The following is a 22,139-nucleotide window of genomic DNA, read 5'->3' as shown; positions in this document are numbered from 1 at the left end:
CACAGTTTTTCTTCAAATATTAACCAGATCCAGTCTTCTAAAGTTCTTTTTTTTAGTTATTTTCCTCACTGGGAAGGTCTTCAACCAAAGATGTTCATGAAAGGGAACCTCTCAGTGGCAACAGAGAGAGAACTGAGGGAAGGACACTTTCTCCCCTCCTAATCATGCTGGGAAAAGTCTGGAAAGCTGTGTGTGAGGGAGAGCACCCTTTGGTGTTGTTGAGCTTAAAAACCTCTCCACAGTAGACCTGCACATGCCCAGAGCCCATGTGGGATGGCACAGATAACAGTGATGACAGTCCACACAATACATACAGTATAGCCAGTACCTCTGCCTCCATCTACCATCCCTGCTGATAGCACTGATAATGATGTATCTAGTTTTTTCATCCTACTCTTCCTCTAAGGAATGCAAGGCAATGTACGTGGTTGTCCCTTAACAATCACCAGCGAGCTTTATGGCAGTGTGACCATTCGAACTTGGGTCCTACTCCAACACTAACCACTACAGGACTCTGGCTCTCAAATAACACCAAAACAGATTAAAGGAATCAAGGACTGCCTCCATTTGCCATTCCTTATATGACAATGTGAACAATTGGTTTCCATGAGAGAGGCAGCAATCAGTGCACACAGAAAGAAATTTTCCAGCCTCCCCCCCCCCTTGCTCCACCTCCCTCCAAATCCTGCCCTCCACAGGTGAGTGGAACTATATGGTGAGGGGTGGCTGCTGTGGGAAAGGGGAACTGATAAAACAACAATTCTCTTTCTGGTGGTAGATGTGCCTTCCATAAGTGAATAATGTAGTTAGGATTCAATCCAAAATATATGCAATGCTGGGAGGTCTACCTGGCTACCCTTACACTGGGTCAATAGCACCTTCTCAGTCCCTCAGAAAAGTAGTTCCAGTTGATTTCTACTTTAAAGCCTTTGTTCTAAATGATTTCCTCCTTTTTCAACAAATCTGTTTTAGGGACTGAGCAATAAATACAGATTGTATCTTAAATATCAAGTTACTAGATGAGAAAGTAAAGCTCTACAATTGTAGGGTTCGACAACTGTAGAATCTTACATTATTAAAGCTTTTGTTGTAGAAAGGCAGACATTATGTTGAAGGATTTTATTCATGGTTTGTTGATGAATACAATAGATGTGACAAGGCACAACTGTGGATTACAGCTATAGAACCAAATGGAAAATGTGCTTCTTTGAAAATAAGCTATTTAAATGTATAACATCTAACATAATGTTGTGACTGTTACATTCCTTCTTTTTATAAAATTTCTGTTACACCATGATCAAAATCCTAAAGTGTTTATTTTATAGAGATCTATCTTTAATTTTGCTCCCAGGCCTTTCTAAGCTTTACATTTTGGTCTGGAAAAGATTTTCTTCTGCAGGTTTTTGAAGTGAAAAAATTATGTGCAACTCTGAAAGATCATTGAATTGTACAGGATAGAGGTGAACCAGATAAAAATGCACTCGATATAGAAATGCTGACACATGAAAGTAGTGGGGGAGGATAGGAGCATCTGAACACTGATTTAGTAGAAGTATTTTGTGCATTCTGGAAGACAACACTGCCAATTCAAGTTGCATCACCGAAACGTTAGTGTGTTTTGATAATTAGCGCAATGGCATTGCATGCTGAACCACAAAGGCAACCCAGCCTGGAAAGTTCAAAACACTCACTTCTTTCCATCTCAAGCATCTACTGCTCTGAAGTTGCATCAAAATTTACTGTAGCAATGTTTAATAATTGGTGTGTGCTTGAAATAAAACATAAATTACCTTAGTCATGTGCTCAGCATTTTCCTAAAAACAATAGTGTTCCCATCTCATGAACAGGGCATATGACCTCTTTCTAATCCTCCAGCCTGGGCTGTGAGAATACCTGTCAGAGTTCAAAAATCTAAGTGGGCTAGTGTGGCATGATTAATATGAAAATAGGACTTTCATCACAGCTGTGCAATAAACAAATATGTTGAAAACATTGAAAAAAACAGATAATAAAAATGGGTGGAGGTTTAGTGAGAAAGTATTTAACTTCTATTACTAGAGGAAAAAACAGACTATGAAACCATATAATGCAAGTGCCCAGTTACTGCATTCTCGGAATTGTAGATTACAGATTTGGTAGATGTAAGACATCTTATTTTACTTGAATGGGGATACTCCCCCAAGACCTTGTCCTGAAAACAAAACCACTGGTCTTGCATTACGATTGTGAACTTTAGAAGGCATGAAAAACAGAACAGAATATACTGCTACAGAGTCAAACAGATTTATATTGTACATTACTTCAAATAGCTCTTCACTGGAATTTGCCCTCTTGTATTTCCAAATCAGAGTTCATAAGATGATAGAAGGCTACAGTACATGGGAAGAACACATTTCTAATCAGAAAATGCAAAGAGTTGTGAAGAAGAGGCCATTTCACTGCTCCATTCCAGGCTGCACTGCAGCCACGTCCTTTTGTTCTGATGCAGAAGGAATGTTCACATTGATGGAACAAACTGAGAAGGATTTGGAGATGTACCAGTAGCAATGCTTAGGAGAAAGGAGGGTAAAATAAACTCTATTCCTTAATTATCAGGATATCAAGGAAGGGACTTGATCCATCAGTGAAGAAATCGAATGCTCATTTTTTGCTCTACATCCACCTTCTCCAAAACCTGCAGAAAAGCAAAACTGTTACAATTTGGTATAAGATTCTCATTCTCTCTCAGTATTAAGAAGGTGGATTTTTTATTCCTGTGCTAGTCATCTTTCATACTAGATACATTTTCTTGTCCTCCAAAATTCATTTTTTTAAAATCAACCTAGTGGATATCAACTAATAAAATTTGCACTTGTGAACACTTGAGAAACAATTTGCATGTCAGGAACATTGCCGCCTTGTGAAATGTTAAATTCTGTTTCTCTTCGATGTCTAATGTGGGCATTCAAGAACAGAAAAGAAATTAGCTAGAATAATTTAAGCTACCACAAAACATTGTTTGCTTTTGTCAGAACAAAGGCCCCATTTCTGTTCATTTTTATCCAGACAAGGAAAACTACTGACAAGATGAAACTGTGAGTATAATGAAGGAGCAATATAGTTTCAGGCCTACTGATCTCCTTGCAAATCTGATCAGAAAATACTAGCACTACAGTAACCAGGACTGCCATAACGGAAGTGGTTTCCTTACCTTAACGAACTCTGTAAAAGAGATAGCACTATCACCATCTTGATCAGCCTCCTGAATAGTTCTGTCAGCAATGCTACCCAGCTGTTCATCAGAGATGTTTACACCAACCATCATCCGCAATACCTGCAAGTTAGGAAGTTAGTTTTTACTTATATTCAAGTAAAAGTAATGTATCAAATTAACATAAATGCCAGTCAACCAAAGCAGTTTTTCCAAGTGACACACTGAAAGATCCTTCCAAAAGGTTTTTCCATGCCCAAGAGTTTTTCAGGAAAAGAGAAAATAGTGCAGATTTTCTGCCCCTCAACAAGCGGTCCATATCCACTATCATGGCTAATAGCATTAGTTCTATTCTCCATCTAAGCCTGTGGCCATCATCCCATCTTGTGGCAGTGAGTTCCACAAGTCAACTATCCATTGTACAAACTATCTTGAATCTACTGTCATTTTCATACTGCGACCCTAAGCACTAGTATTAAGGAGCAGATCCTAAACAACTCAAGGTTTCAAAGGTTAATGCCAGTCCAGAGTTAGGCCTGAAAATAGAATTGTAGCCAATGGAATTTGGAATGTTTGTATTATGTGTTCTACATGGTAAATTTTAGTTAGAATTTTATTTTAAACAGTAAAAAACAATCAAAACATATAAGAATGAAGAACTCTTACAGCTGTTTTGGACTAATTGGAGTTTTCAGGCATTTTTCAAAGGCAGTCTCATATACATGTTAGAGAAATCCAATCTGGATACAGTTACCAAGGCACACATGACTGTGGCCAGGTCACTCCTACTACTGCCATCTCATTCTTAAATTTCAATATAGAGACTTGATATAGTCCAAGACTATGACCCTCATCCTTCAGGAAGAATCCAGACCAAAATAGGTTGTAAGCCTATTACAGGCTTTGGACTGGGCTGCATTCCCCCTGAAGGTTGAGGGGTTACTTCCTACCAACAGTACTTTCATCTTATCTGGATTGTTGGTTTGCCTGCATCCAGCGTTTCCCCATCACAAACACAGAACTGGTGTCCACTGGCAATAGGCTGTCATCAGCATACTGATAACTCCCAATCTCTAAATTAGTTCTCCCAGCTGTAGATAATTAATTCTGAGGTATCACAAAGGCTAAGAGGCAGAGAAATAGCCTACCAATACTTTCAGGAACTTATCAGGAATGACTGACGCTACTGGAAAATATTGTCTTCTCAAATCCCATCCTAGCAGCATCCTCCAGAGGGATACGATGGCTGATGTCAAAAGCTACTGCAGTCCAGCAGAACTGACAGGGACACTCTTCCTGCCAGATGTCCATTAAGGTTAATCAGCAAGAAGTTAATTCTCCCCACAACCAGGTGAGAAGCCAGACTGAAGAGGGCTCAGATAGTCCCTCTTAAACAGAAAAAAATGTGGAGTTGAGAAGCTATCGACCTTTTGAGCACTTTGCCCAAGAAAAGAAAATTTGACACAGGGCAAAAGTTGTTCAGATGTAAGGGGTCCAAGAATGGGTTTAAACAGAGCTCTTATTACTGCTTCCTTCAGTGTCCTAGGAGTGTATCTGGTGAAGTGAATTCTGACTCATAAACATTTATGCTGGAATAAACTTTGTTAGTCTTCAAGGAGCCACTGAATCCTGTTTTATTTTGCTGCTACAAACTACAATGTTACTAATTTGAAACTGGGAATGCACTATCTGCCCCACCCATACAGGTAAAACTTCCTCGGCAGCCAAAAGGAGTAAAGTCAAGAAAACAATGCGGCTCCAGATGGCTCTGTGGGATCCAATGTCCCCTGGTTGCTCATTAGATGACCTTGTCGAGGACTCACATAGCTGACTTTTGGCAGCCATTGATGAGATCGCTCCCCGACGCCCTCTGCACCCCCATTCTAAGCTTGCTCTATGGTACACACAGGAGCTGTGGCTGATGAAATGAGGACTCAGACGGCTAGAGAGACAGTGGCGGCGTGCTTGGGATGAAGCTACAAGAACATCCTATAGGACATTTATGAGATCCTATCAGATGGCAGTCAAAGTCGTCAAAAAAGAATATTACGCAGCCACGATTGCATCTGCGAGCTCTTGCCCAGCCCAATTATTTAGAATGATCTGGTCTATTACTACTCTGCCATAGGGCAGACCAAATGTTGAGGAATTGGAGATTGGTTGTGAGGCTTTTGCAAGCTATTTCACAGATAAAATCTTGTCACTTTCCCACGACCTCCCCGCAATACTTGAGACAATAAGGGAACTCGAGGCTTCATGTGCGTCTTCTTGTCAAGTTCTGGATTATTTCAGTCCATTCAGCCTAGAGGAGGTTGACAAATTACTCTCAACTGTTCGCCCAACCACTTGTAGTCTTAATCTGTGCCCATCGTGGCTAATTAAAGCTGGCTATGAGGTGCCCTAAAGGAGATTATCAACAAGTCCCTCTCTGAGGGACTGTTCCCTGGGGCACTAAAGGAGGCAGTGGTCTGCCCTCTCTTTAAAAAACCATCCTTAGATCCAGCCGAATTGGCTAACTATCGACCGGATTCCAATTTGCCTTATTTGGGCAAATTAATTGAGAGGGCAGTGGCAATTCAGTTGCAGGGTTTTTTGGATGACACCTCTGTGCTGGACCCCTTCCAGTCCAGCTTCCGACCAGGCCACGGGACAGAGACAGTACTGGTCGCCCTCACAGACGATCTCCGGAGGCATCTGGATCGGGGCGGTTCGGCGGTGTTGTTGTTGTTGTGAGACCTGTTGGCAGTGTTCGACATGGTTGACTACAAATTACTGACCACTGCCTCACCAACACCGGGATTCAGGGGTCTGCCTTGCAATGGCTCTCCTCATTCCTTCTGGGTCGGGGACAAAGGGTGGCCGTGGAGGAACAGCTGTCCCAAAGGCACCCTCTAGTCTGCAGAGTGCCCCAGGGAGTGGTGCTTTCCCCAATGTTATTTAACATCTATATGTGCCCCCTTGCCCAGATCCATGGGCTGGGTTGTCACCAATATGCAGACGATGCCCAGCTCTACCTGCTGTTTGACAGCCAGTCCAACTCTAGTCTGGAAGATCTGGACCTGGAGTTGAAAGCCGGGCCTGGTTGGCTTAGACTGAGTTGACTGAAATTGAATCTGACAAAGATGGAGATTCTGTGCCTGAGTCAGAGTGGTCCGAGGGTACAGATACCACTCCCGACCTTCAATGGGGCACTGCTGGTGCCAGCGCCGGAGGTTAGGAGCTTGGGAGTGCTCCTGGATGCCTCCTTAATGATGGAGGCACAGGTAGCAGCCACTGTGAAGTCAACCTTCTATCATCTTTGCCTGATCAGGCAGTTGGTTCTGTTCCTCGAACGCAATGACCCGGCAACAGTGATCCATGCAGTGGTCACCTTGAGATTGGATTACTGCAATGCTCTCTACATGGGGCTGACCTTGTCCCAAATCCGGAAGCTGAAGCGGGTGTAGAATGCAGCAGCTAGGCTGCTGTTGGGTCTCCCTATGCAGAAGCACATCCAGCCTGTGCTAAAAGCACTACACTGGCTGCCTATAGCATACCGAATTCGGTTCAAGGTGCTGGTTCTTATCTTTAAAGCCCTATATGGTCAGGGGCCTACATACCTAAAGGACCGCCTTTTCCCACATGTTCCCCAGAGAGCACTAAGATTAGGGTCCCAAATCATCTGGCCCTCCCAGGTCCTAGAGAAGCCAGGCTAGCTATGATGAGGGCCAAGGGCTTTTCAGTGGCAGCTCTGCACTGGTGGAATGATCTCCCGGATGACATCAGGGCCCTGTGGGACCTTTTACAGCTCCGCAGGGCCTGCAAGATGGAGTTCTTCCACCAGGCCTTCAAGTAGGGAGCTGCCCTGATAAACTAAGACCCTGGCCCTAAACTAACATCGTCATCAACATATCAAGGTCCGATGCTGCTAATGTCCGCCACCGCCTGTGAACAGCAGTAGCACTTAATGCTGTGTTTTAAAAGTATATTGTTGTGGTTTTATCTAACTTTCTGTTTTAGTGTTTAATATGTTTTATGTAAGCCACCCTGAGCCTGCCTTGGCAGGGAGGCCAGGATACAAATCTAATAAATAAATAAATAAGTGTAAGTTCTCTTAAGTGTCTTCAGGCTGCACTAACTAAAAGGTGTGCAAATAAATCCATACTTTTGTAACCTCACAGATTACTGCAGCATGCTGTATGTTGGGCTGCCCTTGAAGACAATCTGGAAATTGCAGCTGGTCTAGAATACAGCAGCTCGATTAGTATCAGGGGCTAGCTGATGGGAACATATGCTGCCCATTTTTGAACAGCTACATTAGCTGACAGTTTATTTCAGAGTTCACATCCAAATAATGTTTGCGGCCCATCACAGCTTGAGGTGTGCATATCTGAAAGACCATCCTCCTCCCATGTGTTCCTGTAAACCGACTGTAGTCTTCAGGTTTAAATAAATAAAGATGAAGCAGATGATGAACCCACAATCACCCCTACCTCAGGCCTCATTCAGAAGGCATTTTTATTATTTGTTATTTATTTATTTATAAATAATTTGGATTTATAAATCATTCAGTCCCTGAGTACTAAGGGCTCTGAATGACGAACAACAACAATAAAATACATAGCATGTTAAAAACAATTGCAATAATTAATTAAAAGCAATTCACAGATGGCGTTGATACTTCCGATTTCGGACTGTGTTGTCGCCTTGCGAGAGGGGTAGGGAGGAAGCACAGCTGGAGAAGGGGAAAACGGGAGACGGGAGGAGGGAGTGGCAGCCAAGATAGTACCCGTTGCTGTCCTCAACCAAAGGCCTGGTGGAACATCTCTGCCTTGCAAGCCCTGCAGAACTGCATCAGGTTCCGTAGGGCAGAGAGTTCCACCAGGCAGGGGCCAGGGCTGAAAAGGCCTTGGTCCAGGACAGCCTTTTGGACCAGGGATCGCCAATAAGTTGTTCTCAGCTGAGTGTAGCACTCTTTGGGGGACATACCAGAGGAGGCAGTCCTGGAGGTATGTTGGTCCCAAACCACCCAAGGCCTTAAAGGTCAATACTAAAACCTTGAACCTGACGCAGTATTCCAGTGGAAGCCAGTGCAACTGACGCAACACAGGTTGAATGTGTGCTGTCTGTGATGTTCCAGTCAGGACTCTCGCTGCTGCATTCTGGATCAGTCCCAAGGGCAGGTCAGCGTAGAACAAATTACAGTAATCCAGTCTGGAGGTGACCACTGCATGGATTTTGTTTGTCAAGTCCCAATAACAGTAATTGGTCCTCCTCCTTGGTTCTGGTGTTGTATGTGTTTTTATAGAATTATTTTGTAATTTAGAATGCCGTTTTTAATAGTTCAAATGTTTTCATGCTGGATTACAGAAACCCTGATCACATGGAAAGTGACATAAAAATGTTTTAAATAAGAACTGGTTCTCCAGGCAACTTTTATTGTTTTCATTTATACTTGCAGTTTCAATTGCTGAGTCTAAATCAGATAGTATTAATACATTACAAACTAATCACAGTGATTATGGAGGGTGATTATACATCCCAGTACATAACAGGCTCTTTATCAGCAGAAATATCATTGGTTTGCATAGTGTAAACATGATGGCAGCAGAAAAGTTAAGATTTCCTTGCTGCCGTATTTAATGTAACATTCAAATGTACTCCCTTATGCTACATGTTTGGAGTCTTAACAAGCACATCGTAAACTTGCAGTGATATGAAACTGGCTTACAGGCTGTGTAAAATGAGCATACCTGAAGAAGCTCTTCCCGTGAAATCTTGTCGTCTTTATCCAGATCGTATAGCTGAAAAGCAACTACGGGAAATTAAAAAGATTCAAGGTTAGTCATATTTTCCCTCCCTTTGGAATGCATTGCTTAAGACTTGAGGGTGCAGAGCAATGAGTTGTTCAACAATACTTTCCCCCCATTCTACTGGCAGGTACAAAAGGGCCCAACTAGTTAAAGCTTGACCTTTCCTTTTCAGTACTTCAACTAGATTACCAACTGCAATTTCTTGAGTCCAGAAGAACCAGCAGCAGTTGTTACTAGGCATCCAACCATCATGCTTAGGCAGAGCCCTCACAAAGAAATGCTTCCCCATGTGTCTTTTGCTGTGTTTTATTGACCTATATTTTCAATTGCTATAAGATGCTTTGGGAGACCATTTTGAGCTGAGAAGTGGGGTTAAATAAAATGTAGCCCACAGAACACTTGAAGCACACAGTGAATAAGAAGTTACTTTAAAATAACAAAAAATAGTAAAGGATATATATAGGAATTTCTAGAACATGCATAGTAACACAGGTCAAGCTTAAACTAGTTGGGCCGTTTTGTACCTGACAGTCAGCCATTACCTTTAAAATGTTTATTAATTTTATATCTGTTGAATATCTAGATTAATCTAAGCAAACTGGAAGTATCACTGAAAGTTGATTAACCAACATAGCTAATTCTCAACATGAGCCCATCTGTGGAAACTTCAATCTCAATACCAGGACCTTCAACCAAACAGACAGCTCTTTCTACAGATATAAGAAAAGCCCAATGATTTGCAGAAAAATCTGAAATCTAAAAAACACGGGGGGGGGGGGTTAAACATCAACAGTGTCAGCCTTCAAGGCCTTCATTTCTATTATCAGTAAAAGACAGGGAGAAGGGGCAGTGCCCTTCTGAGGGGAGTTCTGGCCTCTGAGGGAAGACTCATTGGGGGCTGACTCACTGGCAACCACCAGGAGACCTACTACTGCACAACTTGCTTGACTCTCCCAGGCCTGGCTACTCACTGCTGTTCAAAAGCAGCCATCTCACTAAAGCCAGTGTGGTGCAGTGGTAGAGTTTCAGACTAAGATACGGTACCTCCCATTAATAGCTGAGCTGCAGCATTCTACACCGCAGCATTCTCTCATTCCCACCCCCCAACCAACCAATCAGTCCCCATCTTCAGCTATATCTGTTTACTTAATTTATATCCTACTTTTCTCCACAATGGGGAGTTTACATAATTCTCTTCTCCATTTTATCTTCACAACAACTCAGTGAGGTTGGTTAGGCTGAGCATATGTGTCTAGCCCAAGGTCACCTGGTGAGCTCATATGGGACAGGGCTTTTCTATGTAGGCAGTAGAGTTGCACTGTGCTAACTCATTCATAAAATTAGAAAAATTATTAGGGACTGTGGTCTATACTACTGTGTATAGATTGCTGAAACTATGATCCTATTATTGAATTTTACACCATTTAATATGTCATTTTAACACTTATTATGCTTTGCTTCAGTTCTAGACTTCTGGTTGGTTCTACAACCATAATCTATTGCATTGTTTACTGACTGTCCCATCTATTGATTGTATTGACTCACTCTGTGTAATCTGCCTTGAGTCCAAGTGAGAAAGGCGGACTATAAATAATGTAAATAAAAATCATGAGGATACTACCTAAAGGTAACATAATACAAAGCAGAGTTTTATGTTGACAAACAGTTTTTAAAAATCCAGTTTCACATTTGATTACAACTCTTCCATAATGTTTATAGCAAGCTCATTCTCCAGCCAGTACGATTTGAATGAGGAGGGGGATATACTAAAAGAGCAATCCTAAACAGGTTTACTCAGAATCCTACCAGGGTCTATTTAGTGGGACTTACTCCCAGGGGAGTGTTCTTAAGATTGCACTGTAAACTGCAGAATTGCCAAACAGAATACAAAGCGGCACAATTAATCTCAATGACTGTATAATTTAAAATTTCTTACAGTGCAACTTGTTGCTCCGGCTATTGAGTGGTTCTGGACCATTCTGGTCTTTGCTTTTCTCATTATCTTCAATGGGGCGGAAGTGGGCCAAAGTTCTCATGAATCCACGGAAGTTTACCTGGTCTTCTCTGCATAGAAGTTACGATACATAATTAAATATCAGAGTTCCTCTTGACTGCATGTTTCACACAAAATACTTTACCTACATTTGGGAAATGTAGTTGATGGGAATATTGTCCTTTCTTTCCCCTCCAGTTATTCCATACACATTCCATTCTGGTCTCCTTTTCTTACCTTTTAGCAGGTTGTTTTGGTGTTTAAACAAATGAGTGTTCAATGAGCATCTCAAAACATAACATAAATAAGGACTTCTCAACTGGGAAGTAGTCAGGATCTTAGTGGTCAACTAATAATTTACTAATTGTCAAAACACAATTTTTCTAAGGCAAGATAAAAACTGGGATGTTTTAAAACATTTTAATTTACTTATTTAAAATATTTATATATCCACCTTTGTCCCAGGCCTCCCAGAACCCAAGGCAGGTAACGACAATATAAAGCAGTCTAATAAAACAACAAATTAAAAACAAAAAGAACTTATGGCCCAACCAGTAAGGTTCCTTTCAATAAATGGGGTAAAAAATAAATCTAAACCTTTAGCATATAAGAAATGCTTAAAAACTTTCATAAAGATTTCCCAGTAAATAATAATTAGTTTGCATCTCTTCCAATATGGTTCCAGGCCTGGTTATTGGACTCAGTCAATCAATGATTTATTATGGGTTTGGACAAGCAGAATAAAATGTTCATTAACAGAGTTTATAAGAATATATATACAATCTTCCATATACATACAGTCTTCCATTAAAAAGCAAATACATGTTACTGAATGCTTTACCTTGGTATACTCTGGCTGCTGCACAGAATCTGGCAACTCTGTCTGAGGTCTGGGATTCAAGGTCTGCAAGGAGAAAGGAGGCATACCATTCCTCCGATCTTCCCAGGATTTTTTGGAGGCTGGGTTTAATAAATGTATATATCTAAGGTCATTAACAGAAGGAGCAGTGCAGCAGCACATGTCCAGATGTTTCAATTTCCTCAGTAGTTCAAGGGCATAAATACTCCTAAATTGGTACACCATGGTATCTCCCTTCTAATAAAGCAGATGGAAAAACATTGAGATGGGCCAGAGTGAGAGCTATCCAGTATTTGGAAATCAATAGATTAGCTAAATAGTTTGACAACAACATCTTGTTCCAGAAGAGATGGTATTCTGCAGCAAAACTGGAACTGAATGGAACTGAAACAGCCTTGGTCATCCTGGTGGATGAGCTGCATCGGGAGTTCTCCTAGAACTCTGAGGCTTGTGATACCATTGATTGTGATATCCTTTCTTCTGGACTACCTTTCAGGGCTGGAGTTTGGAGGCACCTTTTGCTGTGGATTAGGTCCTACCTGGAAGGCAGGTTTTGGGAGGTAGTGCTGAGGGACTGCATCTCAGCTCCTTGACTTCTGGGGTCCCACAAAATTCTGTCTTGTCCCTCCATGCTTTTCAAAATTGACATGAAACTACTGGGTGAGGTCATCTGGAGATTTGGGCTGGGTTGTTATCAATCTATGAATGACATTCAGCTCTACCTCACATTTCCAGCAGATCACAGGAGGTCTGAGGAAAATTTGAACTGATGCCTGGAGGTAGTTTTGGGATGGATGAGGGCCAATAAACTGAGCTGAATCCAAACAAGACAAACATGTTACTAGACAGATGGCAACCTAAGAAATGGCCTTCTTGGTTAACCTCCGTTAAAAGAGGGTAATGATTACTTGATGCTCTGAGTGAGTTAAAAAGGTAAAGGTAAAGGTTCCCTTGCTCGAAAGCCAGTTGAATCCGACTTTAGGGTTGCGATGCTCATCTCCGTTTCAAAGCCAAAGAGCCAGCGCTGTCCGAAGACGTTTCCGTGGTCATGTGGCCAGCATGACTAAACACCAAGGCGCACGGAACGCTGTTACCTTCCCACCGAAGTGGTACCTATTTATCTACTTGCAATTTCTTGCTTTCAAACTGATAGGTTGGCAGGAACTGGAACCAGAGACGGGAGCTCACTCCGTCATGCGGCACACTCGGGTCTCGAACTGCTGAACTACTGACCTTCCACAGCCTTCAGTTCAGCGTCTTAACCACTTGAGCCACCGCAGCTCCACCTGAGTTACCTTGACACTTAACAGCAGCTTAGGTACCATGAATATCATTGCAATTCTACCTTTACCATAGTTATTTCTGAATACTGCAAAGGAGGTCTCAGCTACTTTCCATCAACATACAATCAAAGCCCAACATGCAAACTATAGGATTGTCAGCTCCAAGATGGAAAATTTCTGGAAATTTATGAGTGGAGCCTGGAGAGGGATTTCAGCAAGCTATAGGCCTCCCTCCAAAGAAACCATTTTCCCCTGGGAACTGATCTCTGTCATCTGGAGAGCAGTTGTAATTCCAGATGATCTCCAGGCCCCACCTGGAGATTTGCAACCCTCATACCCTATGTGAAAAATGTAATTTAAAAAATGTAATTTAAAATACACTTAATAAAAACTCACCCTTCCGGAAAGAAGGCATTGATAATCCGATCCCCTAGTGGGTTGATGGCAAGCTCTGGAATGCGCTGAAAATCCTCACGGCTACAGTTTCAAAAAAGAAAAAATCCACATCAGTTATTTAGCCCAACATTAATATTAAACTTTTATGCTGTGAATCAACTAATTGCTGTTCAGGCCTCACATAATAGCTATGACCATCTTATTAAAGGCTCCCAAGGTAAAAGAAATCATCACACTAATAAGTGGACTCCAGCGGAAATATAGGAAAAATAGCAAAGAGATTTGTGATACCATGAATGCTAACAAAACAGTGACAAAATTTTGTGGACTGTTATTGTATCTTGTAGGTAGAGACAGACCCTCCCATTAAGTACAAAGAAGGAGGGGGAAGAAAGCCCCCAAAATGCAGCAATTGCTATATACAACGCAAATGAAACCAAAATTTAGTCAAAGAGTAATAAATCCCAAAAAGGTAAGTATATCTGTCAATTGTAGTAATACCACACAAGTCATGTTGTGTCTTAAATATTAACACATTTTTATTGAGACAAACTCTTGTGGACTAGAACCCATTTCAAATTCATGGGTAAATCCTCAGTTGGCGCACATATATACAAACACACTAGAGATGCCAGTCCCCAGGTGTGGGCGGGGGATCCCTTGATTTGCCCGCCACTGGCCAGCTGGCTAGCAGGGGAAGCCCCACCCCTAAGCCCCACCCCCAACAGTGACCACTGGCAGCCACCCCCTTCCTCCCCTCCTGCAAGATTTAAAGGGTCCTCCAGCTGACCAGTTGGAGCACGTGGCCCACCATCCAGCTTGAAGGCCCTTTAAATCTTGCAGGAGGGAAGGGAGAGGTCCCCCCGATTCTTGCCCAAAGCATTTAAAGGGACCCTTTAAATAATTGTTGGGGAAAAAGGGGGGGGGGGGGGGGGACTCCAAGCAGGGACTAGGAAGGACCTGGCAACACAGACTTATGGAGGAAAAAATGTAAACAGCAAGGTCAAAAGGCTATGAAACAAAGCAGTACAGTATAACATAAGTTTTAAGCATTATCACGGTAAGTACAGAGACCATTAAAAATCAGAAAAACTGATGAAGAAATCTCCATATTTCTGCTAAGCTGATTAGTACTTGCAATGGTAGAAAAATGCCAGATCTTTGCTTAAGCCTTGATGAGTTCTTATTTAGTATTTTATACTGTGCTTCCTTCAAAAGGAAGACTCCAGGGTAAAATGGCTTAATTGAGCCCACATGAACATGAGTGCATATACTACACTGGGGGAAGAAGAGACAGATGACCCCAGTGGTATGGCTCATGTTATTAGGTCTTGTAATTGTGTTATGTTGACTGGACAACTATGGGGACAGAGCAGGCACCTGGGTTTGTTGCAAGGCTTACATCCCTGTTAGCTGACCTCCATTTGTTGCTTAGCTGGTTTTTAGATTAGGTGACTGTCTATAAGCAAGACTAACAGTAATTTAAGAAAATGGATGAACTAATATGAATCATATATGACTTAACATCACATAAGGCTCCCAATATTTCACAAATGTACATCAATGTTCAATATGTGAAATACATGAGCTGCAATAAATAGGCTGGAGATTTAAAGCAATATCTAACATTTACTATTTGACACTCCCAAAAGAAATATTTCACAGATTCTCAGTTCACAATTTAAATGGACTGCAAAATATAATCTTCAAATAGACCAGTATGCTGATGACACACAGTTCTACCTCCTACTCTATAAGCAATGAGAAGCAGGTATCTTCTCCCTGGTGCAGTGCCTGGATGCCGTGGTGGAATGGCTAAGGAGTACCTGGCAGAAGCTAAACCTGTGAAAACTGGTTATGTGACTGGGAAGTACTCTGGCTATGAGGAATTTGTCACTTCCATCACTCAATGGAACCCAGCTTTCCACTGTGGATTCCATGAAGAGTCTGGGGGTTTGGCTCGATCCTCTGCTTTCCATGGATAAACAACTGTCTGTGGTGGCTAAAATGGCATTTTCCCATCTTCACTGGACCTGAAAACTTTCCCCATCTATTGCAGTCTGACTTTGTCACACTGATCCATGCAATAGTCACCTTTTGTTCAGACTACTGCAACTTGCTCTATGTAGGGCAACCCTTGAAGTTGCTTTGGAAACTCCAGGTAGTACAGACTGCAACTGCTCCACTGCTGATCAAGTCATCATGGTCAGCCCATGTAACACCAATCTGAAAGCAGCTGCACTGTCTACCAATTAATTTTCGGGCTCAATTCAAGGTATTGGTCCTTACCTTTAAAGTCCTTAATGGTCTGGGATCCTCATAACTGGGACTGTGTCTCCTGTTATGATCCCCTCGCCCTTTGTTCATCTTTGTGGGACTTTGCTAAGGGTCCCTGGACCCACAGTAACACAACTTTCTTCCACTGGGGAAGGGCCTTCATGATTGTGGCACTCTCCCTCTGGAATGCACTGTCAGAAGACACCCTGATGTTTCAGAGACTCTGTAAGGCAGAATTATTCCAGCATGCTTTTGGCTCATAATATCTCTCTATGTAAGGCATAGTTGGCTTGTGTGGTGTAGTGGTTACTGAGAGACAGTTCAGTGTAGTGGTGTAGTGGTTAGGGGCATGGACTCTAATCTGGGAGAGCCAGGTTTGATTCCCATCAATGCGCCCTCTAAGCTGTGGAGTGTTGTGAGCAAAAGTTCTACTTTGTGAGCTATTGGCATTAAAGCTGTGAGTGAGCGATTTGGCTATTGCATAAATTAGTTTGTTCTGGAGCCATCCTTCCTGAGCTAAGACAAAAATGTGTGAGCTAGAGGCTAAAAAACTGTGAGCTAACTCACACTAACTCAGCTTAGAGGGAACACCGTTCCCCACTCCTCCACATGCAGCTGCTGGTGTGACTTTGGGTCAGTTACAAGTTCTTTTAGCACTGTTCTCTCACAAGCCATTTTCAAGAGAGCATTCTCAGCTCCACCTACCTCACAGGGTGTCTGTTGTGGGGAGGGGAAGGGTGATGGAGAAGGGAAAAGAGACTGTAAGCCTTCGGGTAGTGAAGGGTGGGGTATAAATCCAATCTCTTCTTCTTGTTGTGGGTATTGTAATATTTAATGCCATTTGTAGGGTTCCTATGGTTTCAGGGTTGGAATTAGATTGGTATTATTTATTGGACTATACAGGATTTAATTAGATATTTACCATGCTATTTTTGCACCTATTTTAATTGTAATCTTAAATTGCTGTAAACTGCTTTGAGCTCTTAACCTAAGAGATGCAGTATAAAAATTCAAATAAATAAATAGAAATAGGCCAGCACTTGATGTGAGATGCTATGTATGCTTGTTGGTTTGACTTGTTTATTTATTTGTACAATATGGTTACACACTGGGACGAAAGCCATCTATGGTATCCATTTTCAGTTACAGAATCAGTCCAGAAGGCAAGAGTGGGTGATTAGTGAAAACAAGCACTTCTTACAATAGATGTCTATGTTGGAATCCAAGTATTGCTGAAGTTTTTCCATTAACACTCCAGCTCTGTTTGTAAAGATTCAGCTTCTGAAGTTTAAATGTAAGACATAGGTGAGACATTTCTATGTTTTATGGCTGGTCTTGGTTAAAAATTAACCACATGTAACTATGCCTTTTAAGACTATTTCTGTTGTATTGTTACTAGCATTTAAATATGCCATTTCGCTCATGAAAGGGACATTATCTGCTAAGTATGCCAAATGGAAAATCTGCACAAGTCATAAAAGTAAATGACTACTGAGAAGCAAGGTGTACTTGTTTTATGTACACAACTCTCAATTTAAAACCTACTTCACCTGGCTTAGGCTAGAACATACAGGAAATGATTACTTTGTGTTTGTTCACATTTCAGAACAGAGACTCTCCAACAGGATCTCCCCAGGAACCAATGCATTTTACCAGCATGTTACTAAACAAGATGGAGAAGCATTCATTTTATATTCAATAAGCCACTCCAAACAATGTATTTGAGGTCTAACTTATTTTCACAGTGGGGCACACATTCAGCAACAGACATTTTCTCAATACAGGGGACTCTAGCATCAGTGACCCCTCTTATGTTTGTCATTATATTTGAATAACTGTCACATCAATAATCTTCATATCTTTTTTCCATGTATACAGTGCTGCTTTCTTAAACACATACACACAACTGAGCAAAAAATTATAGCAATACACCTATGCCCCAAACTACTGTGATGCAGTGTGCTTCCTGATGTCTCTAGACATGGAAACCTCTTGCTGGGGTTGTGCATGGAGAAAACCTTCCTCTTTCTTTAGAAGCTGAAACCAAACAGAATCTGTTTTTCAAAACAAAGAGCGCAACAGGCATTACCTTGGTATCTGCAAGAGTTCCCATTTGGAATTTGCTGCCTCCACCATATAATATTTAGCTTACAACTTCCCAGTATTTTGTGGAGCCTCCCAACATGTTGTCATTGTTCCATTACTCTGGCAGCCATTTTGTGGTGGAACCTACTATCTTCTCCTAACATTCCAAAAGTGCCTGCAGACTCAACAAGGATAGAGACTAAGGTTGCCGCAGCAGGAGATAGGAAATTACCCTGCCCCTCAGACAGCCCTACATCCCTAAAGTGGTACTGGATGCAATGTGCAGGTCTGCTTTAAGGGGAAATTTGCAAAAATTGTAGAACGCAGAATGGTTTGTGCAGCACTAACAGATAACAAGATCTAATTCACTATTTCTGTTTTGTTTTTACATTTGTATTAAACTTGTCATGAAGTGAGATCTGGCCTCAGAAGCTTCCTAACCAAGTGGGCATTTGAACCTTTAATTTCCTCATCCAAATCTAGCATTGGCCACTACACTGACTGTTATTACTTTGGCACCCTCACACCTAGCATGAATTTTTATGAACTCTTCCCTGGCTTAAGCTGTTTTAAGTAGGGGGAAAAGGGAAGGCAACTGGAGCTAGCTATGTTTTGTGCATGTATTCCAGCCTTAGTACGCATTTTTAATAGGAAAGCCAATTTACCACAAAATTTGAAGGCAGTGAAACAAGAAATGGGGTTAACAATTCAGAACAGAGAAATGGAGGGCATGTCAAGAGGCCACTGCCAGCTTCCTACATCTCCAACTACCTTATCTTGACTCTCTGTTCAACAGCCCCCTTTTGAACTCTTTTTTTTTTTTTAATAGTGTCAGTCTTCTAATATTAACATAATTTATGGTTGATCCCCATCTTTACTCACATTAACCAATAACTGTATTGGTTAACTTCCTTGGTGGTTCAAGCTTTATTACCTGTAAGATTAGTTAACTCACTTGAATACCCTATACAAATACCAAGGCTGAAGGCAAAGTAGTTTTGCAAATACATCACCATAGTTCAAGGGCAACTTGTGCATTGGAGTATTTTGTCTCACAACTTCCTTCTCTCAGTTTCTTCACACCCAACCTCCACAACAGCAAATCAGTATTTAAAACCAACTGTTAAACTGTGTTTATGTTCTGGAGATCTGCTATGCACTATGAGCATGTTTTCCCCCTCCCCTCCCCTTTTTTCTGGTGAAAAAAGTAAACCTTGGGTTTAAATAAGCCCAAAGCTTACATACTTCAGCATGCAGAGGCTAGTTTTGCAGAGTGAAAGGAGGAGTGACATGATAATTAGAACACTGGAATCTTTAATTGGGCTGAACAGACTGGAGAAAATTGGATTTTCTGACAAGAAGAGGGAATTTCAGTTGCTCATCTCGTTCCTCTCGATAGCTTTCGACTTATTGTAGCTGTAGTGCCATTTGAAACTACTACTACTGTTCTTTCTACTGTTCCAGGGAGGATAAATACCCTTAATGCCACAGTTGCTTTTTAAAGTAAGTCTCCAACCAGATCTTCTGTTCCATACATCTCCAACACCCTTTAATCAGCGCTTTGTACTGCACCATGCCACTTGATCAGTTATCACTCATGTTTTGCAATGCAGGAAGATAATTGTTAGTGGTTTAGTTCTCTGTGTATCATCTTCCCATATATCTATTTGCTTTCAAACTTCACCCTGCCCTCAAGCTTGCTTTCCACTTATCTGAACCCACTCCCCATCTGCTTCCTGCAATAAGGTATGGGGGGAGAGACCATAACTCAGTGGCAGAGCACATTCTTTACATGCAGAATCTGCATACCAGGTTTAACCAACCCATCCCACTCCCTTGTCTCCAATTAAAGGATCTCACGCAGCAGCCCTGGGAAAGGTTTCTTTATCAGTATCTGTCATGGCTCAGGTGGGGTGTCACCTGACACTGCCACCATTCTGGATTTAGGATCCCTTGAGAAGGCTCAGAGCACCCTCCCAAGACCTTTTGACCTCCCTTTTGGCCGAATAATAGGCGTGAGGACCAGGCAGAGTGAACAATGAAATAGTTTATTTTATAGGAGGTCAAACAAACAAGGTGCAGAATAATAACAGTAAGTGGGTGAAAATAAAATAAATCAAATGCCCTAACGCGTCTAAATATATACTGTCCCTAGCTCACTATTCCAAGTGACACTAGACCACTTACCCTTCCCTCAGGATGAGGGTTTCTTCCCACAGCAGCCTTCCTTCTGACTCTGTCCTCTGGGAAAAAGAACAGCTTTTCCTGCTGCACCAGATCTTTTATTCCAAGCCCTCCTATTGGTCAATTTTGGCCCTAAAACCTCTCAGGGGCTTCTGGGAGTTGTAGGCCCAGCCTCACCTACTGCTAGCCAGGCTCCTTGGGCCTAGTAGGCCTCTGGTGGCACAGCCCAGATCATGACCGTATCTTTGGAGGGTTGCTGCTGGCCAAAGCAGACAGTAAAGGTAATGGTTCCCTTGCTTGAAAGCCAGTTGAATCCGACTCTAGGGTTGCGGTGCTCATCTCCGTTTCAAAGCCGAAGAGCCAGCGCTGTCCGAAGACATTTCCGTGGTCATGTGGCCAGCATGACTAAACACCAAGGTGCGCGGAACGCTGTTACCTTCCCACTGCAACTTCTACTTGCAATTTCTTCCTTTCGAACTGCTAGGTTGGCAGGAGCTGGAACTAGAGACAGGAGCTCACTCCGTCATGCGGCACACTCGGGTCTCGAACTGCTGAACTATCAACCTTCCACAGCCTGCAGTTCAGTGTCTTAACCACTTGAGCCACCGCAGCTCCTAAGCAGACAGTAGTGGGATACAAAACCAATGGGCTGACTGTATAAGACTTCACATGTGATTGTGTTTCTCCCCAAACTGAACCTTCCTTATGTGATTTGATGCAAAATTGTACCTTGGGCTACAGGATAATCTCAGGATTATTATAATCCCATTATTTGCCAGTTTATTTTATGATTCAGGCATCTTTTGTATGGTCAAATCTAACTTGTGACAACTTGAGTTAGGCCTGACATACCCACGACTATCTATTTTATAATTTCTCTTGGATTGTATTATTGGGAAATGTTTTAATATTCTATGCCAATAAAAGGTATTTGAATTTGAATTTTTGATAATCCCATTATTATTATAATTGCAAATTATACAACTCACATTTACAAGGACAGCTCACACAATCCCAGTTTCTTTTGATCTGCAGGAAGAGTTAACCAATCTTACTTTGTAAAGCAAGACTTCAAAATTCCATTTAGTAAACACAATAGCTGTGTGAGAGTACCTACCTAAGAGTGCCATTCTCTCCTTTGTCCAGGCTAGTAAACCGGCTGTACAGACGAGTAATCTGACTGTGAGAAACTGAGGAAAGAGAGAAAATAGAAACGTTTAATAACACTAACAGCTAATTAATTCATGCTAATGAATACATGAGTAGAAGTCACGCCATTGCAATTCAGTGGCCAGAACTTTTTTGTCAAGTTCTCACACATTTTAACAGCTAATGGAAGCAACTTCAAACATTACTCCTATAAGTAAAATGTTCCACTATTTACTCACTGGAGGTTAACATTGAAAGAGATACATATCTGTTCAAAAGGACAGCTCAATACAGATAGAGAATCTTAGAGAGAAGGACTGCCAGCTAGTAGCCAGATCTTGATCTTTAAAAGTTCTGAAGTGGCCAGAAAGATGCTGTTTTTCTGACTCCCATCATCTCCTGCTACAAGCCAAAATTAAAGCCTAGCTTGTTATAGTAGACAAGGGGCTAAAATTAGTCACAGCTGCCCCCAAATGTATAAGACATTAGGCAGAATATCTCCATTGCGCCTCCCTCACCCCCAACATAGGACCCAATATAGTCATTGCTACACTACATCTACTTGATGGCCCAAAGCAAGCCATGCTGCTAAAGAGCTGGTCCATCTGTGGCACTTTCCTCTGCACCCTTCTGCTCCTCAGTACTGGTGGAGACATCACCCCTTCTACCTTGAAAGCACTGTCTGGATGTTCTTTAGAACAGCCAAAAGCAGTGCTTCATAATTAAAATGACATCATACACCCAAGGGCAACTGGCCATTAGGGTCAAAAGGATTTCTACCAGTGGGCTGATGGCTAGTCCCTCCAAACTGGTGGGGAAAGCAGTGCCTAGTCAAGTGCCACAGAGTGGCACGAAGGTCAGCACCTGCCTGTGCAGTGGCAAGTCTGGCTGGCTGGTCAGTCTCTTTCTCCTTCCCTCCCTCCTTTTTTTT

At 41.9% G+C, this 22,139-nt stretch overlaps 1 protein-coding gene across 2 annotated transcripts in view; it reads right to left on the bottom strand.

Annotated features, from left to right (window-relative positions):
• CHP1 (calcineurin-like EF-hand protein 1) overlaps positions 1-22,139 on the bottom strand; it is a 38,568-nt gene that overhangs the window by 1,698 nt on the left and 14,731 nt on the right. Inside the window, exons 2-7 of one of the 2 annotated variants that reach the window (XM_015429513.1) lie at positions 21,177-21,249; positions 13,514-13,594; positions 10,919-11,046; positions 8,923-8,984; positions 3,191-3,313; positions 1,172-2,674 (exon numbers count right to left, since the gene is read on the bottom strand). In XM_015429513.1, the coding sequence (XP_015284999.1) occupies positions 2,621-2,674; positions 3,191-3,313; positions 8,923-8,984; positions 10,919-11,046; positions 13,514-13,594; positions 21,177-21,249 (521 nt within the window). In that variant the 3' untranslated portion in view covers positions 1,172-2,620. Of the gene's footprint in view, positions 1-1,171; positions 2,675-3,190; positions 3,314-8,922; positions 8,985-10,918; positions 11,047-13,513; positions 13,595-21,176; positions 21,250-22,139 lie in introns of those variants that run through there. The other variant, XM_015429512.1, reaches the window with a different exon arrangement.

Source organism: Gekko japonicus, unplaced genomic scaffold (genome assembly GCF_001447785.1).
Source record: "Gekko japonicus isolate JY-2015 unplaced genomic scaffold, Gekko_japonicus_V1.1 scaffold251, whole genome shotgun sequence".
Classification (NCBI taxonomy): domain Eukaryota; kingdom Metazoa; phylum Chordata; class Lepidosauria; order Squamata; family Gekkonidae; genus Gekko; species Gekko japonicus.
Note: the sequence above shows the minus strand (reverse complement) of the source record. Positions and strands in the feature narration are given on the sequence as shown.